The 22,990-nt window shown below is 36.5% G+C and overlaps 1 protein-coding gene across 5 annotated transcripts in view; it reads right to left on the bottom strand.

Moving 5' to 3' along the window:
- RICTOR (RPTOR independent companion of MTOR complex 2) overlaps positions 1-21,102 on the bottom strand; it is a 125,483-nt gene extending 104,381 nt beyond the window's left edge. For 4 of the 5 annotated variants that reach the window (XM_061129903.1, XM_061129905.1, XM_061129904.1 and 1 more), the window contains exons 1-2: positions 21,010-21,102; positions 20,791-20,838 (exon numbers count right to left, since the gene is read on the bottom strand). In XM_061129903.1, the coding sequence (XP_060985886.1) occupies positions 20,791-20,838; positions 21,010-21,058 (97 nt within the window). In that variant the 5' untranslated portion in view covers positions 21,059-21,102. Of the gene's footprint in view, positions 1-7,635; positions 7,709-20,790; positions 20,839-21,009 lie in introns of all 5 variants that reach the window. The other variant, XM_061129906.1, reaches the window with a different exon arrangement.
- Between the last annotated feature and the right edge of the window lie 1,888 nt (positions 21,103-22,990).

The following is a 22,990-nucleotide window of genomic DNA, read 5'->3' as shown; positions in this document are numbered from 1 at the left end:
GAATTAGCACCAATAATCAAAATCTAAAAGTAAATTTACAAATGTTGTTTGAATTTAACCTTAAAAAGCTCTCAACTATTATAAATATAACAATATAAAATATAAAATATAAATATAACAATATAAAGCAGTTCTTTGGTTATCTCTTGCATGAACAGGATGTCTGAATAGGATCACACTGACTGCTAATATTTTTATATTTATTTATGCTTTCTGATAACGCCTTTAAATATAACTGCTTTACATACTTCTACTACAGGACCTTCAGAAGAGCCTTTGTCTGACATGCTGGTTAGACACACTGAGATAATACAAATTCTGGTCAGGTTTTGCTGCCAAATAAGTTTAGGTCAGGTTATGTTTTGTCAGGTCCCTTTATTTACAAAAAACAGCTTTCATTTTCAGAGTTTTTGGTGTTTCAGAACTGTGGATAATAGGCTATGGGTCTGTACAATTAATATTACCAACATCCCAGACTCTGCATTCTTTTCTACAACAAAGTCATCGAAACTGTCTTTCTCTCAGTGACACAAAATATGTGCCAATGTTGAAGTATAAATTTAGATCTCCTTAGTCAAATTGAGTAAAGTTCAATAAGGAAAAAACTTGTCACCAGAGAGAATTTAATCCCCAACAAATAACTTTTCTATCAATTCAGAATAAAAATTTACTGATTAAAAAAAAAAAAAAAACCATTGGAAAGAACGACTTCTGCTTCAGGGCAGCTACCTGGCTACTAAAGTACATCTGTGAACTACCAAAATGAGTACTACCTCGCAGCAAGTTAGAAATGTAGAATCTTGCACCCTCCCATACCTACCCAATCTGACTCATTCAATCAACATCCTCAGGTATTGCATTTGTACATTTATGCATAAAAAGCTAACCTAACAGGCCCACTGCTTTTCCTTAAAAAGGTCTGCTTACCAGGTTAGTTGTTGGCTTACATCTGGAAACAAACTCAGGGAATGTTTCTACCATCCTAACTGGTAAGAGTGGCTTCCTGGCCCAAACCATTTATGCAAACAGTATGGGTTTATGCTGACCATCTGCTTTCATCCTGTGAGTCTGGATACACTTAGAACACTTATTCAACAAAGGCAGAGAGCAAAGAAAAGTATTTCTAGGTAAAGCTGAAAAATAAAAGGAGACTTCCCTGAGACTCTGAAGCCAACTGCAGGTGTCTCTGGAACCTAGATACATTCTTTTGCACAATCAAAAAAATCTCAACGAGAGAATTTTAATTTAAAGTATTCCTTGGCCTACCATATTCCCGGACAAGAAGCAGAGGCAAATTCAACCATTAACCACCACTCCAACTAAGAATCCACCCTTAGCCTGGTTATAAACACAGAAGGAAAGATGAAAACAAGTCAGTATCAACAGAAACAAACAAAACAAAAAACTAAAAAGACTTCAAATATTAGAATTACCATATACATAATGCAAACAATGAAATAATATTTTATATATCTAAAGTGGGGGGGGGGGGGCACTTCCCTTGTGGTTCAGTGGCTAAGACTCCACGCTCCCGATGAAGGGGGCCCAGGTTCGACTCCTGGTCAGCGAAGAAGACCCCGCATGCCACAACTAAAGATCCCGTGTGCTGCAATGAAGATCCTGTTTGCCACAACTAAGACTCAGTGCAGCCAAATAAATAAATACTAAAAAAAAAGAAAAAAGAAAATACAGCAGGGGGTTTGGAAAACTTGTTCCATTAAGGGCCAGACTAAATATTTTGGGCTTTGAAAGCTATAAATATAAGGTCTCTTTTATAAGTAATTAACTCAGTAACAGTAGCACCAAAGCAGGTATAGACAATATTAAATGAGCATGTCTATGTCTGAATAAGATTATTAGAAATGCAGCTCTGTAAGCCTTACATCACAAGATCTTCAAGCTACAACTTGCAAATTTTTGGTTTAAAAGAAAGAAAGGACCAGAAACATACGATTCAAAATTTACATTTAAGCAGAACTTCTTAAAATAAAAAGAGCATGATTGAAATTTTAAAAACTCAATGGGGGGATAAAAGTTACAGTTGTGGGGAGAACTAATGAACTGAAAGATGTATCTAAAGATATTATATATCACTAATGAACTGGAAGATGTATTTGAGGATGATACATATATGATCCCCAAGAAAAAAGCAGACAAAATACATGAAAGAATTTAAAAAACAAGAATGATAATAAGAAGTCTAAGATGCATTTAATAAGAATTCCTAAACAAGATAAGAAAAAATGTAGGAGATGCAATACTCAAAACCTCAAAGATTGAGAACTTTTCAAAATTCTTCAAAAAACTTAGAATCAGGACATACAATGAATTTCAAAATAGTACAACCAACCATCTAAACATTTTCCCAAGATTTAAAGGCAAAAGAAATAATAATCTGAAATGACAAATTATGTAGAAAGAAAAGCAATGTGATATATATTAAAAAAAAAAAAAATTAAACCAAAAGTGTATGGATCCTGACTCAAAATTTCCTATCTGTAGGAAATCTGAACCCTAAATACTAGATGATCTAAAGAGGATTACTGCTAATTTACTTAGTTGTGCTAATAGTATTGCAGTTAAAAATATTTAAAGTCCTTATCCCTTAGAAATACACAAATGTATTTACAAATGAAAATAATATATGCCTAGGTTTGCTTTAAAATTATCCACAAAGAAAAAAGGAAAATATACAAATGAAGTAAGACTGCCCTATATGTTTATAATAGTTGAAGGGGGATACGGAATATATGAGGGCTCCTTATATTTTCTTACATATTATGACCAAAATTTTTCATAATAAAATATTTTTAATGAAAGTCTGATAATCCCAAGTATGTGGATCAAGAACAACTCTAACATATCTCTACTATGATATATAATTTTTTTCATATAAGCAGTAATTCTACACCAAATTATACTACCTAGAGTAACTTATGTATGAGTACCAGAATTCATATACAAGACTATATATAAAATTACTCTTTATAAGAGCAAGGAACTACAAATGACCAAATGTCCAAGATTAAAAGAATGAATAAATCACTGTTATTTATTTAATAACATTTACCTTCTGGGTTTTCACCCTAATACTTGACAGACACTATGCTAGGATCTTTGAACAAACTTTTTCATGTTATACTGTAATAATCTTGTAAATGCCAGAGTATTACTAGATTGGTGTAAAAGTAATTACAGTTTCAGACCCAAATTTTAAATCATTATAACTAGGCTCAAACACATCTTTATTAATCAAAATATGAATCATTACAATCAACCCATTTTTGTCAAGAGAAATAGATTCGTTTATTCCTGTAGCATAAAAATCGACGCTTCAGGATTTTACAAACTCTTGGAAAGCATTTTCCATGCAAAATGTTGTCAAGATGTTTGAATAAGTGGTAGTCAGTTGGTGAGAGGTCAGGTAAATATGGCAGATGAGGCAAAACTTTGCAGCCCGATTCATTCAACGTTTGAAGCACTTGTGCGACATGTGGTCAGATGCTGTCATGCAGAAAAACAGCCATTTTCTGCTGACCCATGCTGGCTGCAGGGTTTGCAGTTTTCAGTTCATCTCATTGATTTACTGAGCATACTTCTCAGATGTAATGGTTTCGCTAGGATTCAGAAAGCTGAAGTGGATCAGGCTGGCAGCAAACCACCAAACAGTGACCATGACCCTTTCTGGGGCATGTCTGGCTTTTGGAAGTGCTTTGGAGCTTCTTGGTTCAGCCACTGAGTTGGTTGTCACTGGCTGTTGTACAAAATCCACTTTTTGTCACACGTCACAATCCAATCCAGAATGGTTCACACATAATAAGAGAAGATGACACTTCAAGATGATGATCTTTTTAATTTGTGGTCAGCTCATTAGGCACCCACTTATCAAACTTCCAATTTGCTTAAAATGTCGAACAACCAAAGAATGGTCAACACTGAGTTCTTAGGCAACTTCTCGCATAGTTATAAGGGGATCAACTTCAATGATCCTCTCAGTCGGTCGTTGTCAGCTTCCAATGGCCAGTCACAGCTCATCTTCAAGGCTCTCGTCTCCTTTGCAAAACTTCCTGAACCACCACTGCACTGTACATTCATTAGGAGTTCCTGGGCCAAATGCACTGTCGATGTCGCAAGTAATCTCTACTGCTTATGACCCATTTTGAACTCAAATAAGAAAATCACCTGAATTTGCTTCTCGTCTAACATCATTTCCATAGTCTATAATACATATAAAATAAACAGCAAGTAATAATTCATTAGCAAAAAAATGTAAAGCAAGAAATTCACATTGAAATGATGTGTAATATAGCCACATTTAAGAATGTATTCCCATATCAAACGGTGAAGCTCAACAATGCAAAAGCAAAATCACTTTTGTACCAGCCTAATATAACCCTTCCCACAAAAAAGAAAACTTAGGTTCAGAAAATTAAATATCAAGTTAGGCATTTCCCTGCAGATTACGGAGCAAGAATTTAGATCAAGATCTTCCCTATTACAAACTGAGTTTTCATTTCACAGAATAATTATGAATGTATATTTTCAAAAAAGAAATGTCAGTTTTCTAAGCAAAATAGTTTAATTTGATAGTATTAAAAATATTTTTTTCACAGCATCATAAAAGTAAATTGTGGTTAATGCAGACCTGCACAAATTACCAGTAAGGTCTGAAGTAATACTGTTTCAATTTGTAATTCCTATTTTATCTCTGCATGAGTCTGTAAGCATATAATAAAATCAACTGGGGTAGAGGAAGCAGGGTTTGACAAGTTTATCTCAAACAACCTTCTTAATATAGTTACAAGTCTCCTCATCACTGATGTACCTATAATATTTAGAAAGCCCTTTTCTTTTTTTAAGTCTCACAACTTTAAGTGATCTCTAAAGTTTCTGCTACTTCTAAACTCTCAGTACTTACTAAGCTTCAAGCTTCCATACCAATAAACTTCAACTACACTATTTCCTGCCTACCTCTTCTGGCTTCTCGTTCTCCACTCTCCCTCTCCCCAAGCACGTTCTATCTATGGTTCTTTCCTATCTCTGGGCCTTGGTATTATATACTCTTTCCACTTGACTCTCCCCCTACATCTTCACTTGCTGTCTCCCTGTTAGTCCTGGATTGACTAAATATCAGAGTTTTCCCTGACAATCCCCCAACCACCTATCAACTCCCTTTTGCATACTCCAATTTTACATTATTTTGAGCATTTATTTCTACTTAAAATTCTGGGTTGACTTGCTTTTATCTATGTTCTCCCTACTAGAACATAAACTCCTTAGTGGAAATAGTTAAGGTTTTCACCACTGAATCACCAGCAAAAGAAAATTACCCAGCACAGAGTAAAGGTAAATAAATATTTGTCAACTATGACTAAGGGAGGCAGGAGTAAACAAATTACATCAATATTACAAGAAAGGTAATATACAGTATATTATAGAAGTTCAAATAAGGAAGATATTCAACCCAGCTGAGAAAGTAAACATTAACTTTGTAGAAAATGTGTTTCTAGTTAGAGTGAAGAGAACAGTTTGGAAAATGATAGAACTAGAATAGGGATAGTAGTTATGAAGTCAGTGCAATCACCCAAGAAAGAAAATGAGGCCTCTGTAATGGTACAGCAATAGAAACGGAAAAAAAGATTTATCCAAGGAGAAGGAAATGGCAAACCGCTCCAGTATTCTTGCCTGGGAAATTCCATGGACAGCAGAGCCTATTGGGGTATTGTCTATAAGGTTGCAAAAGAGTCATAGACATGACTTAGCAACTAAAATAACATATTTTGTTTTATTTTTAATTTTATTGAAGTATAGTCTATTTACAATGTTGTGTTAATTTCTGCTATAGAACAAAGTGAATCAGTTATAAATATATGTATTCTCTTTCATATTTTATTCCATTATGGCTTATCACAGGATATTGAATAAAGTTCCTAGTGCTTATAAAAAAGTTTTCAGTATTTCAAAGATAAAATCATTAACATCTGGTAACAGATTTGACATGCAGAAAAAGGACAAGGAATGAGGTCATAATGTCTCCTGGGTGTTCTCTTGGGTGATTTGGCCCATTAAAGTAATGCGCTGAAGACCCAGATGGAAAATACAGAAAGATTTTTATAAGAGTAAGGTAATTAGTAAGTGTGAAACATAGAAAGCTTGATATACATGACCACATGGTTAAGACACTTGAGTAAGCTGTTGAAAAAATTCGTCTGGAGCCCTCATACTAAACACAAATTTGATGGTCATTTATTCAGCCAATAAATGATTTATGGTCACTTATCAAGCACATATACTGGGGCTGTGCCAGGCATGGAGGATACAATGGTGAACACCACAAAGTGCTTGTCCTCACAAAACTCACATTCCAGGGAGATAATAAATAATACTGCAATTGGCAACAGTGACAAGAGCTATGGAAGAAAACAAAACCAAATGGAAAATGATGGAGATGATGGTTACAAAAGATGATCAGAGAAGGCCTCACTGATAAAGTGGTGATCAGAGAAGGACTCACTGATAAAGTGGTATTTGAACAGAGTTAAATGAAGTTAGAGAGCAAGCCTACTAAGATTAGGCGAAGAATAATCTAGACAAAATGTAATAAGTACAAAGGCTCTGAGAAGAGAATAAGAGTAGGAATGAGTAAAGAGTGGCTGTTTTCCCAAATATAATGAACAAAAGGAAGACTCAGGAAATGAGAATGGTTGTGAAGAAGTCACTAACTAGATTATAATGGCAGTCATCACATATAGTGGTTGTGTATTTTTAAGAAAATCTATTTTGTCACATATATTCTGGTATTTAATACAATGCTAAAATACAGCAGATGCTCAATGAATTCTTATCAAATTAATGAGTGAATAAATCAAATGGAATTCCCACTACGCTTGAACCCAATTTATATTTAACCACTTCCTGAAATCCAATTCATCCCAAAGAAGAAACCAAATACCAGTCTCAAAGTCTATATTATAAGCTTTAGTAATCTTCAGCAGCAGAATTGTTAAAATAGTTTTAACAGTGACATCATCGCTAAAGCAAGTACGTGCCCTTTCAAGAGGACTGCTTAGAAGGAAAAACATCTACTTCATAACAAACAATCTCTAGACTGTCTGCTAAACAACACATCATTTGATAAATCCTTCACACAACTGGTAATGTTTTGATAAAATGTCATTTAGACCAAGTTCTGATCATGTTAGCAAGCCAGCAATTTACGACAGTAGCTCAGCTCTATGCTAGGAAAAGTCATTAAAAATAGTCTGGAGAAAAAACTAAGTACCAGTATTACAAGAGCAGTAAATAATACAGTCCCGAAAAGCATGGTTAAAAATATAGATTTACTGCATTTAACCATTCCTAATTAATAAAATCAAACAAGCAATCACTCAAAATTCACGACTAAAAACAAGCATTCTTTTGGTAACTAATAATCCACACAGTTTAAATCTGGTTCAGTGAACTAAATATTCTAGACTCAGAATAAACAAGGATATCCCAAGGTTATTAAATGTTCCCACCTTCAGGGAATTACAAAGTCACTGTTTTCCATACTTTCAAAGAGTATATGCATAAGAATATTTTAAGTGGAGTGAATATTAATATCTTTAAAATTACAATGTTTAGAAAACTCACTTTCTCAAAACTTCTTCACCTTCAGTATAGTTGAATATTGCTTCACTTTCACATTTACTCTTGTTTCTGCATACTGAAATAAGTAAAATGTTATTTTATTTTACTCATCTATACTAACAGAGAAGGCAATGGCACCCCACTCCAGTACTCTTGCCTGGAAAACCCCATGGACGGAGGAGCCTGGAGGGCTGCAGTCCATGGGGTCGCTAAGAGGCGGACAGGACTGAGCGACTTCACTTTCACTTTTCAATTCCATGCATTGGATAAGGAAATGGCAACGCACTCCAGTGTTCTTGCCTGGAGAATCCCAGGAATGGGGGAGCCTGGTGGGCTGCCGTTTATGGGGTCTCGCAGTCGGACACGACTGAAGCGACTTAGAAGCAGCAGCATCTATACTAAGCACATGTTGCTAAATTGCTGTCAAGTATTTAATCAATTTCCTATGCAATACTCTCTTCTACTTTCTTGCGGATACGCACACCAAGAGATGGGCAGTAGAATCTTCCTCACAAAGCACTGCCAACTCAGAGGAAAAAAACCTAAAATTCAGTAAAGGATTGAGTAAAAAACAATTAAAACTTATCTTAAATCAAGAAATAGGAAACACTAACAAGTATACACAGGAAAAGAAAAACTAGTCCATTTCTATAGCATGTCTTATTACAGTAGAGTCACCAGAAGACTAGAAATGGAATAAGAGAAATAGAAATCAATGAAAGAAATTGAAAAAACAAGGGAAAAACAGAGAAACAATCACATGAAGATACTTTGTAACTATTAATGAGGTCTTCCACTGAAAATATTATTGCAGTGAGATCCAAGAAACGCTTACCATCTACCCTTCTTCTCCATAAAAATACTAAAGCCAATTTTCATAATCATTCAATCAATTTAATTAGGTCAACACAAAACTTTCATTGGATTGGAATTCTAATTTTTCCAACTTTCTAACTGGTAGCTTTGAACTCCATATAGTGATCTATTAATTTTTCTTTAAACAGTCATTTTGAAAAAAATTAAAGAAAAAAATTCACCTATCCAGATGTGTTAATGCCTAAAATCTATCAAAAGGTCAGACTGAAGAGGAAAAAAAGACATATTTAGAAAATGATTTTAAAAGTTTTTTAAAGTTGGAATTAGTGGAATTATCCCAAATTCTATTTAATCATACAAATTCACTTCCCTTTCAAATTAAAAAAATCCTATATATCATGATACACCTGACACACATAAGCAGACTTGGATTAAAATAACTTCGACTTTACATACAACACAGTGATACAACATACTATTGAGCAAATGAAGTTAAATACAAAAGGGTATATGTAATGCAGGGGAAAATCACACAAACTTCAAAACAGGCAAAACTAATCTATCGTATTAGAAGTCAGAACAGTGCTGTCCTTGATGGGGGAAGTAGTGTCTAAATGGAGACAGAATGGAAACTTCTAGGGTATTGCAATATTCTGATTCTTGACCTGGGTTCTGATTATCAACATGTTCAATTTGTTAACTTTCATAGAACTGTAAATTTATGACAACTCTCAGATCTACATTTTCTTCAATTATAAATAACATTTACTGCTTTCTTACTATAGTAAATATTTTAATAACAAAAAAAAAGAGGTTTTAACAGCTCCACACAGTTTTTCAGTACTGTACTCTACATTACTCCCATTCTACAAACCCAAAATGAATATTAAAATTCTTTTTCTTATTCTGCTCTCAGTAAAATACTTTGTCTTTTATTTATGCCCTATTTGTCTTGATTTAACCACACCCACTCAAAGCTGAAACAATGTCCCATTTTTTTTTACAGTTCACACTTAAAACTCTCCCTCTTCTCATCTCCTTTGCTTTAGCTGACCATGTGAAAAACACCTAATATCTATTTATATCTACCTGCCAACTATAATATTTTACAAACATTTCACTAACTCCTCCAATAGAGATGAAAAAATATGCTCAGAAAAGGCAGTTTGTCCAAAGTGAAAAAATTCCAAGAGGCAAGGTTCCAAAGCTCAGGTGCTTACAGTTCCAGACTGTCTATGTATCAAGCAATTGTTTAGTCAGTAAATGGTCTCCGACTCCTTTGCAAACCCAAGGACTTCAGCTCGCCAGGCTCCTTTATCCATGGGATTTCCCAGGCACGAATACTGGAGTGGGTTGCCATTTCCTTCTCCAGGGGATTTTCCTGACCCAGGGATCAAACCTGTGTCTCCTGCATTAGCAAGTGGATTCTTTACCACTAAGCCACCAGGGAAAGCATGTTATTCAATGTTGTCCACATTAGTACCACATACCACACTGTCCATATTAGTAAGCTACTGTTTTATATATTTTTTACCTTATTATCTATCTTATACATATAATCCTACTATTCAAATTGTAGACATATATAATAACTTTATCAACTCATATCTCACCTACCTTGAACTATGCTATGAAGCAATTACCTGTCTTGAAAACAACCAAGATGCAAAAGAAAGCACTCCAAAAGATGTCAATAAAAATTTAAAGTATATGTCATCCAAGTTTACTCACTACAGTTCATGTTATTGACAGTAAAGCCCTTTAATTCCTATAATCACAACCTATTTATCCCTATTTTCCATATAATGTTAACAAGTACAGTTACAGTTTCTATTTTACATCACAGTAACATAAAAAAAATTTCTAAAGTAACTTCAAATATGCTAAAAATAGACACAATATTTATACACACACATACTTCCCCAAAATCCACTAAAATTCAAGTACCCCAGGTGAATATTTAGTGGCAATAGACTTATTTTAAAAATAATTATACTTTTTTGAGACACTTTTATAATATAGAAATAATTAATGATCTAAGTAAGAGAAATTTCCTAGGACTCAAAAATTAAATTAAAACTTTATTAACAAAACAACTATTACAAGAAACAATAATATAGCAAAAGGTAACTGCTACAGTTTATCCAAATCTCTTAAGCTTTTTATTTCCTTTTGAAAACTAACCAGCATTTTTTAAAATTTCTTCATTCTGCCAGGTAAAACAATATATACTTACATATTCAAAACAATGTGGAAACATGAACACACAACACTGAATTCTCCCATGACAGAAAAGGGCTATTTTAAGGTTTTATTAAAAATACAAAGTGATTTAAACTTTAAGACTATGCCAATCTAAAATTTAGCTCATTACAAAGTTATAAAATTTTATGTTAAGAATTATTCCTACATGAAGTACAGAATCCTATACAATCTAAGAATTAATCCAATCCACTTTATACAACATTATAGTATTCAAAAATAACACAAATTACAACCTGTAGTAATAAAATCACAAATCACTCTAAATAAACAAGGTATAAAGCTATTTGCATTCAAATACCCCACTATCATGACTTTATACTAGCGATCTGTGACAGATATGAATAAAATCGTATCTACAACATACTGTTAAATAAAACATTCCACAATATTCCACTTGCTACCCCAGATAGTGCCACATAGCTAGAGGTTAGAGTTCATAGCTCACCTACCTCCAACCACTGGAGTCTTCTCACTCTTTCTGCGACTCTATTCCCCTCAGTTTTTCCTTTTTTTTTCTTGGGGGAGGGGGTTGGTGGTGATGGGGTTGTGGTGAAGGTTAGGGAGTATATTATACAGAATTGTGAGTGAAAGAAAAACCAAGGGAATTAAAAGTTTTACTATATGAGGGATGAACATTAAGCATGAAAATAACTAGCAATATTAAGATGTGATTTCTCAAAATATGAAATTATTGATAAAAAATATATATGTATACACATCTAAAAACAGTTAAATACACTTTTATCTGGCAAGCTGTTTCGTCTAAGTAACAAAAAGTATATTACTTGGGAATCTTCTTTTGTTTACAGCTTCTGTGTCTCTTCACTATTTATTCATTGTAAGAAACACATGAAATTACACTAGGTTCTGAACAAGATTACTTGCAATCCCTGCAAGTGGCAATTCAACTCTTGTTTTGCTCCTTTTAATGGAGTGTTAGATTTCCCCAAACACTGTTCATCCTTTACCCAAATAACCAGAGGGTAGGGTGTCTGGATTTGGCAACGAAACAGTCCATGTTTTTCAGGATAATCTTAATTTCAAATATTCTCTCTCACTATCAGGTCACATGTTTAAAGTCAGAAACGTTTAATACGTTTAAAGTCAAAGTCATTTTAATGTGGAATATAATAAAAACACTTCTGGTATCTACTTCCAAACTGCATGTATCTAGAAATAAGTTTGATACAAATTTACAGAGCCCTTTGAGCATGTAATATTAATGAAGGGGAGATATACTACAAAACAGTGGAAGAAATTATTTATGCTTCGGTTTGGAATGCAGCCAAACATCTATATATTCATAATCAGAAGCACACAATTACTTTACAACATGCCTAAAATCTCTCAGTCTAGTCAAGCACTACCTTCAAAGGTTTGAAAAGCGCTGGTCTGAAATATAATCAGCCTTCAGTAGATTTATATACAAAACTCATCACCAATTTTTTCTCAACAATACACCAGCAATATGTTAGTTCGGAAAAGAAAGTACAATTTTTATTTAAACACTACCCTTTTATGCAAAGGTCTTAGAGGTGTCAACAATTTGATGAGGATTCCCCTCTAGGTCATTCCTTATCTATCTCCCATTTTTTCCCTGAATTCCTCTAGCTTTGGATTCCTTTATAAAGATAACTGGCAGGTGCTTCAAATACTATGTCCTGATACAGGTATATCCCAACCATAATATAAACTCTGTAAAGCCAAGTATTATGCCTTCCTGATTCACATTAACATTTACTACGAAAATATGCTGACCTAACATTAACAAACCATTACAAATCCAAATTCTTCAACATTTTAGGATAAACAAAATGGCAAAGTAATTGAATGGGCCAGATTCTTTAAAATTCAGGTAATTAAGGTTAAAAATTCTTATACATTGCTTACTAATCTCAACTGACTACTCGAACAGGTATGTTTGAAGCCTTGGTACATCCTCAATTTTATTATATTTTATATAAATTTTGTCATTACTAGTCACATCACTCAGTTTATGCAATATGTCTGGCTAGACAACTCCATAAGAGGAATATTAAGAAATGTACTTAGGTTTAGGTTCTCTTTGAATCTGATGATTCTGAACGCACGAATGTTCTGTCTAGCTAGTTTTACATAATTATTTCAATTTAGTTTGGCATCTGTATAATCTTCTGAGTACATTCATCCTAGCAATGTAACTTTGAAGCAGCTATCCAGCTTTAACCCGGGCACAGTAACAAAAGAAGCACAGATAATACAGAACAACGGATGATCCAAAAGCATTAACAGTCAACTCTCACTTGGTCATCTGTGGATTACCTAATAAATATTTCAGCCTGTTTACATCCACTATTCTAAGAGCATTTGCTTAAGAAATAAAAATTGATGCTAACAATTCAAATGAAAGATACATCAATCTACAGTAGGGGATGAAAGAATACAAAATCTTCCCCAACCACATATAAAGTTATTTATATATTTAGAATTCTTCCACTATTATTTACCTTTTTATGAACTATAGATAACTGAGAGTGGACTGTATTCAGCTTGGTGATAGAGGTACAGATACACAGGCATGCAAACCATTCACTCACCCCACTGTGCTTTTCACAGCCCTATTTTCAGTGGCCTGAGACCTGGGAGGGGGAGGAGGCAGCAAGTCACTGCAGATGATCACTTAAAAGGAAATTGAGAGTTGACTGTAATTTACATTTAAAGTACTATGAAATACCATACTCCTACATGTACTCATTGCTGTTTATGGGAATCCTTCTCACAGTAATTTAACAAGTGATTTAACAAGACTTTCTCTTTAACCTTTCGATATCCCAGAAACACCCTGATATCTGAGAATCACAAAGACTGAAGGTGAAAGGGCTATGCATGTAAAGTAGTATGCATTTTGGAGATCAGGAAACTGAAGCCTAAAGAGGTTAAATAAGCGTGCCAAGATCAACCTCAGATTAAGGGAGAGAAGAACTGAGTTCTCAAGAACTCAATTTCAATGCTATAGCTCACCGTGCCTTCAACCCAAAGCTCTCCCCTTGGCTAAAGATCACAATCTTGCTAATTTTTAAGCTTTCTTCTCTTGTTGGCCTCTTTCCTTTTATAGATCCCTGTGCTGTGACATACACTCTAATCAGCATATACTCTAACATTCAGATCTTTAGCTTTTTCTCCATTTACATTCTTCCTTCTCTCAAGGCCCTAAAGGAGAGAACAATCAGATCACAAGTTAAAAACAATTACAAAAACATTCATGCCAGAAACTGCTGCTACCTCTTACACATCTCTGACAGAATCAACTATCTGAAACTCAAAGTGCAAAGCTGAACTCAATATCATCACTTCCAAAACAATTTCTCCATTTCTTGGCACCAATGCTTTCACTGTCAAGTCTGCAAATTTAAATACTCTTTTATTTCTACTCTCCTTCATATTGTGCCCCTTTTCTCATCTCTCTCTCTCCATTCTTCCTTACAATACATGTTTCAGTTATTATTATATGATATATGCTGAGGAAGATGCTTAAGATCCAGTGAAAAAAGAACTGAGCAAAGAACTTAAATAAGGCAAGAGTAAGTGATATTTAGAAAGGAATAAACAAAGATGTGGAAAAGTAGAGGAGGAAGCAATGAATTCCCACTGGGATGATAAGGATTTTCCCAGAAGTGGCATATGATATAGACCTTAAAGAATCAGGATTTTCTCTAAAGAGTGCTGAAAACAACCTATGCAAAGGGAACAGAAACTGCATGCCATGTGTAAGGAATAACAAACAGTCTTCTCTGACTAAAGCAGAGAGTCACAATCAAAGGCACAACACAATCTCCAAGGAGAAACAACATGAATGGGGAATGTAGGTGCTTAGACTAGCAAATTCTCCACAACCCCCTTTGAGAAGCACTGTGTGAAAAGAAGGGAGTGCTTTACCCAAGTGAACTATGTGGAGAGACAGACTGACTGAGAATAGTATGGTTAAGATAGTATAGAAGAAAATAATTCTGGAATCATGACAGGCCTTCAATGCCAAGCTAGGAAATCTGGACTTTATACTGTGTGCAAAAATGAAACTATTAAATGTACATGTATTGTTGTTATTTTAAATAAGAGAAATGAGAAGATCAGATCTAGATTTCAGGGAAATAATCCTGGCAATCATATAGCAGAGAAAATGAAAAAAGTGAGAGAAAAGAATATTTTACTGTCATCCAAACCAGATAATGAGGTCATCCAAATGATATAATGTGCAGGAGACCAACGACAGTGAAAATAGGAGAAGCTGGATTCAGTAGGTATTTCAGAGGCAAACTGGGGAAACATGGCAAATGGACAAAGTGGACAAGCAATAGGTCTCTAGCTTGAATACCAAAGGATGGTGGTGGTACCAAGAAAGTGAAAAATGGCTAAGTTTTGGGGTGCACAATTTTATACACCACAATCTGAGACAATTACCTACCACACATACACGCTAATAAGTTTCGCAAGTTTAGAAGAAAAAGTATGAATAAAAATGTAATTTTTGTAACCATCTCAATTCATGGATTTTTTGAAGCCATGAGTGAAAAGGCTGCAGAAGGTAGCATCAATAAGAGAGAGGACAAGAAAGTCAAGAACAGAACCTTAGGGTACACTTGCTTAAGGAGCTGGAAGACCAGCCAGTAAACAGAGAAAGAGTGGCGTGAGAGTTAAGGAGAAGACCCAGGGTTTTAAGACTAGCAACAGTGTAGTAGCTAGAAGTGCATAATCTGCAGTTAGTCACTCACTAGTTATTCAGGTAAGGCTGAATAACTTAACTTTCTGAGTTTCAGTCATTAGAATTTTAAAAGCCTGTATCTTTAACTGTAAAACAGGGATAAGAGAACCTCAAACAGTCGTTGGGGCTTCCCAGGGGGCGCAGTAGTAAAGACTCTGCCTGGCAATGCAGGAAACACAAGAGAGAGGGTTCTATACCTAGGTAGGGAAGATCCCTTGGAGAAGGAAATTCGAGAAGGAATTTCCACTCCAATATTCTTGCCTGGAAAATCCCATGGACAGAGGAGACTGGCAGGCTACAGTCCATAGGGTGACAAAGAGTAGGGCATGACTGAGCATGCACGCACAGAAAGAGTTGTTGAAGATTAAGTGAAATAATACGTTTTACTGTCTGGAACAAAACTATTAATACAGTAGTAGTACTAATAATAGAATGGGGAACTTAAAAATGCCAATGAATTTTGCATGAGGTTACTAGCATCCTTTAAGAAAACTACTTACGTACAGGGGGAGAGCTGTGCTTACAAGACTAAAGGAGTCAGGAAAGAAAACTGTGGGTGAGGATAAACTATCCTGTGTGTAGAGCCTGTGAAAAAATGACTGTTTTAAGAATCTTTGTCTTTATTGTTCCATATGTCTCACCATCATCCCATGCCTAGCAAAGTGATCCATAGGAAGAACACAACAAATGTTTGCTGAATACGAGAAAATTAACCTAACAGGAAGTAAAGAAGCAAGAAATCTTCAACAAAGAATCTTAGGGGAAACAGAATTAGGAGCATAAAATTCTTTTCCAGTTTAGTCTTGGAAACGAAGAGAGATGCTTTATCCTCTGATTCAAGAAAACAGAAGGTAAGTATAGGTGAAATATAAAGGGGAGAAGACAAGTAGATTCACATTAGACAGCTTCTATCTTCATAATAAAGAAACAAAAGAAATAAAATCCTCCTCTACGCAGGGTAGGAGGATTTCACAGTTTAGAATTTGGAGAAAAAAATTAGTGGGTTCATCCATTTCAAGATATATTCAACTTAATTTGCCTCCAATACCCTGGTGTAGTGCCCCATCATCTCTTAAGATTCTACCAGTGGCCTACAGAGTAGCTCCTCTTCCTACTGTCTTTACTCTTCCCAAGGTGTGGTATATTCTCCTGACATGAGAGCCCACATTTCCTTCCACTATGTCCACTACTATTTTATGAGAAGTCAATCCCTCTGTGAAGCTGCCTCTGAGCCTCTCCTCAAAGTGTTAATCATTCTCTCCTCTAGGCTACTTCTATTCCTTGTACAGTTTGATTGATTATTTACTTTTCCATATTGCAATCACCCCTTTATGTTTTTCCAGTAATCTCCAAAAAAGGGAGTAATATCTTCCTCACCTTTAGTCCTCCAGCACTTAATTCAGCATTTACTATATAAAAAGCCGTCAAATGTTTGTTTTGTCTAACTGAAGTGATTAAACATGAGTTTAATCCTAACTAGAAAAAAATCACAAAACACAAAGTGTTCAAATCTGCATCATTCAGATAACCTTCCTGCTTTTCTAAGTATTAAAGAGCAGCTAAGACAGTCAACCTTTTCATTCCTACTTAATGGAAAAATAAAAGGACTGAATGGTCAAAAATATGTAAGACTCAATACTTAATAAATTATATTCTAATAGTTATATTTGAATATACATGTTTCCATGTCCTAGTAATTCACCTTGAACACAATAATTAAATTATACTAGGAAGGGTTTCTTATTCCAGGAAGAATACTCTCTCTTCAAGTTATTCAGTACCAGGAAGAGATGCCCTAGTGGACTGATTTAAAAAAAAAAAAACAACAAAAGACTATCCTTGCAGTGGAAGTGGTTAAGGTTAAGGGAAGCATTTCAGTTTCAAAATAAATTTTGGCATGCAAAACAGAGAGAGTATTTAATGATACCAACAGCAGTTATCAGGGACTTTCACAATTAAGTAGAGTAATTGCTTGAACAAAACTTACAGCAACAATTACCAATAAATCAACTATAGATTCTCTTACAATGAAGTTTCTGAACTCAAAATTAACCCATAAACAATTTTTAACTGAAGCACTTTCATACAAACCACAACAGTAACATCAAAACAAAAACTAAAGAAACTTAAACCTCTCCTGGGCTTCAAGAAGTTTGCAAGGATGGCCAAGTCTCATTACCAAGAAATTTTCTGGAATCACGGAGAAAAACCATAAAGTAGAATATTTAATATTTTTAAATAAAATACCATATTTTATCTTAAGTACATATAATAATAGACTATTCTTTACTTAGACCTAATACTGGTAATGTCACAGTTTTTTTTTAAAGTTGTTATATTCAAGGACGTACAAAGTGCTGTATGTCAATTATCTCTCAAGAAAAGAAGAAAAAAATGATCACAGTAGGGGTGGGGGCCTAGGAAACAAACTACGTGATGGGGACATACAAGAGTTTCTTATAACTTACTATATTCATGTATTCACATATGATTTATATATTTTGAAGCTTTTCTTAACAAAGTGAAAAACAATAAAAAAGAACTCCAGTTCAGAGAGATTATACCCAATTAATTGTATGTCTCAAAAAAAATGAAAGCTTCAATACAGTGATTCCTGGTTAACAAGTTCATAATATTCAAAACAATCATCTGAAATACTTGATATGTGACATCAAGAAGTTTGATTTCATAGTTTAGGAAAGCAACTAACATTTAGTTAACGTCATTCACAAAGTCCTAGGTCCCATTCTGAGTACTATATGGCCTAGTTCATTTACTCCTCATATTCTTATCAACCTTCAAGAATAACCTGAAGTTAGGGTTTTTTTTGAGCTGAAGAAACCAAGAGTTAATGAAGGTTAAATAAACTGCCCCCACTCACCCAGCTGAGATTACAACTCAGAACTATTTGATTTTATACTACACACTGATGGCTCCTCTAGAAATTACAATGACCATGGCCTCTATTTTATAATGAACTTTGTTAGACAGCTACAAAATGACTTTCTCAAAGGTTACATAAAAATAATGACAATGAGAGCAAACACTGCCTTAGCATTTAAGAAATTTTTTCGGTTACTCAAACTTTATCTAAAACATGCTGTAATCCAATCCACAAACAGCTGCCCTTCAGCTGCAACCCAGACTGCCCCACAGTTCTCAAATGATTACGGAAGCTTAATTCCTCATGAACTTTCTTCATGTTAGATCCACAAGTCTTCTGTTAACAATGAATGTTTGTCAGAATAGCAATTTCTCAAACAATAGAGTCACTATACAATGAATCTAACTCAGATTATTTTTCTTATTCAAAACTTCCTTAAGATTTAGGAAAAGTTCTCACATGTCCTCTCACTCTTAGTTGCATACTGCTTTTGCAATCAGTTTCAACTAGCTGTGCATACTTCATTCTAAACTGAAATACATCTTGTCAGGGAAAGAGTTTTCTGCACTTTTTGTATTGATATTATCCTAGAAACACCTATAGACACAGATGGTTACTAAACACTCAAGGAATATAGCATTCTAAATAGTAAATATACAGCTATCTGTGTACTTGAGTAAAACTGGAGTAAACAAAAGGTATCAACTCAAATTTGTACATAAGCTCTTTTACTACCCCAAATTTTGACTCCAGACAAACCACTACATATAGGAGATCAGCAAAGTCAATTTAAAGCACAAGTATAATTCATTTTCTAGTACCACATTCAAACAGATTTTTAATGCACAAATTAGACCCAAGATCTATCGAAGGTCGTCTCACCTTCATCTAAAACATACATGCACATATATAAATAAAATCACTAAAACTACATCTTTTACAAAACTCAAATGCTAAATTGAGCCCTGTGGGAATCTTGCTTATTTTGTTAGGAAATTTACTAGGAAATCATGTTTTTCACATAGACTTTTCATATGCATGTTATAGTCAAGTTTCCAAACACACAGAAGTCAGAGGTTTTACACCTCTCTACATTAATATTCAAACCCTATCTGCTGAAAAAATGTTCTAATTTAGTGCATTAGTGATCTAATTAGTTGCCATTTCTATTACTTAAGCCCTATTTTATTGTAGAAACTCCGCAAAAGTACCTTGTTCACCCGAAACTAAGTCCCTGAACTCTCGGAATAAAATATTGTTACAAAAATCTATTGTAGCTAAATTAAAAACTAGCCTTTCAGTCCACAAAACAGTAATCTTACATTATGATATACATAATAAAACAAATTAGAGAATGCGCTATGCTTTAAATAGAAATGATCCTAAACAATGAGCCCGCATCTAACAAATACTGTAAATAAGTTATTATGTCAAGTAGAACGTAGTTTAAAATTTTTATATAGAATGTTTAAAAAGACTTTTTTTTTTAAACTTCCTAAAGTGTTTTTCAGATCTCAAAAAGGAAACTGGTTCAATACCACTGAACCAGGTTACACGCTAAGTTACAGCGGGTGTGAAACGACTTCATCGGAATCAATAGACTCAATCTTGTTTACCGTGGAAGAGGAAAGGAAAACCTTATATATAACTACCAAATCCTCGGCGAGATATTGTCGAATAAACTCCAGTTATGGTGACTGATGAAAATATACTGGCCAGTAGCCGGATTAGGTCCTTAAAAACATAACCCGGGTTTACCCAGTTCCGAAGGTGTAAACAAACCCGTCGCCACTGCAGAAGGTAAACAATGAACCTGCAGCGAGGGTGAGGGGGCGGTCTTTGCCAACTACAGTCTCAGCGGCCCGGGAAAGGGAAACAAGAAGAAAACACACACACTTCGCAGAAATCCTGGGCTCTGGGTTTCGCTACCGACTTATCAATGCTGCGGGTCCCCCGGGGCGGTGGGCAAGGAGAAAAGCATCACGCAGTCGCAAAGGACCGAGCAGGTCCGGCTTTGGCGCTGGGGGACGGGGAGGGCAGGATGTGGTCGCTCTTCCCTCAGACATCCTCTGGCAACCTAAATAACAGCCTCCACCTCCCTCCGGCCGCCCCTGGGATTCAGCTGCTTGAGCTCCGGGATAGGACGACTACGCTCCCCTCCGCCCCGGGGTCTAGAAAACCCAGAGGGTCGGCGACTCCGCTGAGTCCCGCCTGGTGCTCCCCGGCACCCGCAGCACCCAGAGGCCCGGAAAAGGGCTTGGGGAGAGGAAAGCGGGCACCGGGAAGGGGGATGGGTCCGGGGAGACAGCCCCCGGCTTGCTCCCGCGGGCCGGCAGGCGGGGCTCGGGTTCTGTCTCTCGTACCCCCGCGGGTCCCGTGCGGGGTCGGTCCCTGCCCGCGGCCCCCAACCCCGGATCCTCCCCAGGAAGACGCCCTCGCTGGAGCCCTGCGTTACCTCGGGTCAGATCCAGCGGGACGTTCTCCTCGCCGCTGTCATTCCGCCCTGCGCGAAACAGACACATAGCCCCAATTAGGATTCGCTCCCAGGCCAGCGGTGGCAGCCCTGGCTCCGACCAGCGCCCCGGCTCGCTCCCCCCGCCCAGGGCCCGGGGGAGGCAAGTGCCAGGGGTGGCGGTTGCCGGGCGGCGAGGGGTGAGGGCTGCAGCGGACTTACCTCGTATTCGGAGGTTCTTCAGCGAGCGGCCGCGGCCGATCGCCGCCATATTGACGGGTTTCAGTCACAACACCGGAAACCTCGCCCAATCGCGCGAGAACCCCTTCCCCTCCCCGCGCGCCGCGCCTGCCCCCCGCGGCATCTCTCCCGCCCCTCGGCGGCGGCTGGCGGCGGGCAGCGGGTGGTGCCGGTTCACCCGGGGCGCGGAGTAGTCCCGACTCGGGATCCCGATAGAGCTTTCGACGCGCTGGTCCCAGAACCGGAGGGTGGAAGGCGCCGCGACGTGCTCAGCACGTCCGCCAGGAGGGGGCATTTCCCACGAGGGGAATCCCATTGATGCGAATTTGCAGCGTGGAAGATGCTTCCCGTCCAGCCGCCGCGGAAACCGTAATCTAAACCGACGCTAGGTGGGAGGAGGCCCTGATGCGCCGGACTGGCCACCTGCTGAAACCATCCTGGATGACTGTTTTCAAGTCCTGAAATAGACAGCCCTTCTTCCTTATTCATCAATTAAGACGATTTTATTAAAACAACAATACAAAAAAAAGAAAAAGAAAAAAAAAAAAAACACTGCACTGTTTTAATGTAACTAAATTCTGCCTCGAATAGCTTTGCTCCAACCAAGTTAACACATAACAAAGTTTGTTCTCCGACCTAGCTCAGACCACCGTGCTAGCAGCCTTGCATTTGATCTTCAAAGACACACTCAGCCAGGCTGGATTCTTTAAGTGGAAGTGGTCGGGTGGAAGTTTTATTTTTGAGCGCCTGGAGCAGAACCCGAGAACGGGATGAAGAAGTCATGGGTGCAGGGTGGTGGTCCCTGGCGGTGGGTGGGATTGTTCCCGCGCACGCGCGGGCGCCTGCAGGCCCGGGGAGAGGGTTTCCTCTCTTCCTGGAACCAAGAGTAGTGGCTGAAGCCTCTGGGTTTTCCCTCTGTGTAGCTCCTGAAACAGTGTCTAGTGCAGATGTTGTGGACCAATATTTTTTATAGATGAACCTAATACTTACTAAGTGTAGAGAGTTTAATAACTGTATATGCATCTGGCCATAGACCCAGCAACTTTGTTTTACACTAGATTAACTTTGTTTTTTATTAACTTTTTATTTGGTATTGGGGCACAGCTGATTAAAAACTAGATTAACTTTAAAGAGAGGGGTGAACGTTTTGCCTCTTCCTATTCCTCAGCGCTTTCCTTTCTGTTCTATAAGACTGGAGGTTGATTAAGAGTAGAGATCTTGCTGTCTTTTCCCAGCTACCGGTTAATGCATTGTCCGTAATAAATAAGTGTTCAATAAATAATGAATTATCAGAGTAAATGCCCTAGATTCCTTGTTTCAACGCTCTTTTTGCTGTTTAAAAACAAAAAAGCTATTTGTAGATATCAATTGCAGTCGTTAATAATAGGGAACAATGGAAAAAAATAACTAAAGTAGGGATTATGCAAATTATTGCAGCCTTTGAAAATGACGATGCAGGTCTAGTGTATTTGTAGGAAATAATGTTCATGATATTAAATCAAGAGATTAGTTCTCTTTTTTATAAACACTTAAAATACATAAAAGTATATAAAATATTTTACATATCTATGTATGGAGAGAAAAGTCTGATATATACATCAAAATGTTAACTTTTTTCCCTTTTAAGTGGTGGGATTAGACATATGGTTTATCTTCTTGTCTGCTTGTCTGTACTTTTAAAATGTCCTAGAATCAGTATCTATCGACTGTAAAATAAGTAAAAATTTTAACGAGAAAAATAAAAGCAGCATAGAGTGGCATCATCAAGAAAATAAAAAAGGAATACTTTTTCCTTAAGATACTATTTTCTGTATATTCCGGGTCCTTTTCTTAGGAGATCTGCAATCAGATATCTGCTGCTGATACTCTTCTTAGATTCAAGGATGTGATACAATTAGCCTACTTTTAAAAAATATACTCTGACATTTTAGTTACAGCTTAAGGCAAAACTTGAAGTCTAGTT

This window comes from Dama dama, chromosome 25 (genome assembly GCF_033118175.1).
Source record: "Dama dama isolate Ldn47 chromosome 25, ASM3311817v1, whole genome shotgun sequence".
In the NCBI taxonomy this organism is placed as follows: Eukaryota; Metazoa; Chordata; class Mammalia; order Artiodactyla; family Cervidae; genus Dama; species Dama dama.
The sequence above is the reverse complement of the archived record's forward strand: the minus strand, read 5'-3'. Positions and strand labels throughout refer to the sequence as shown.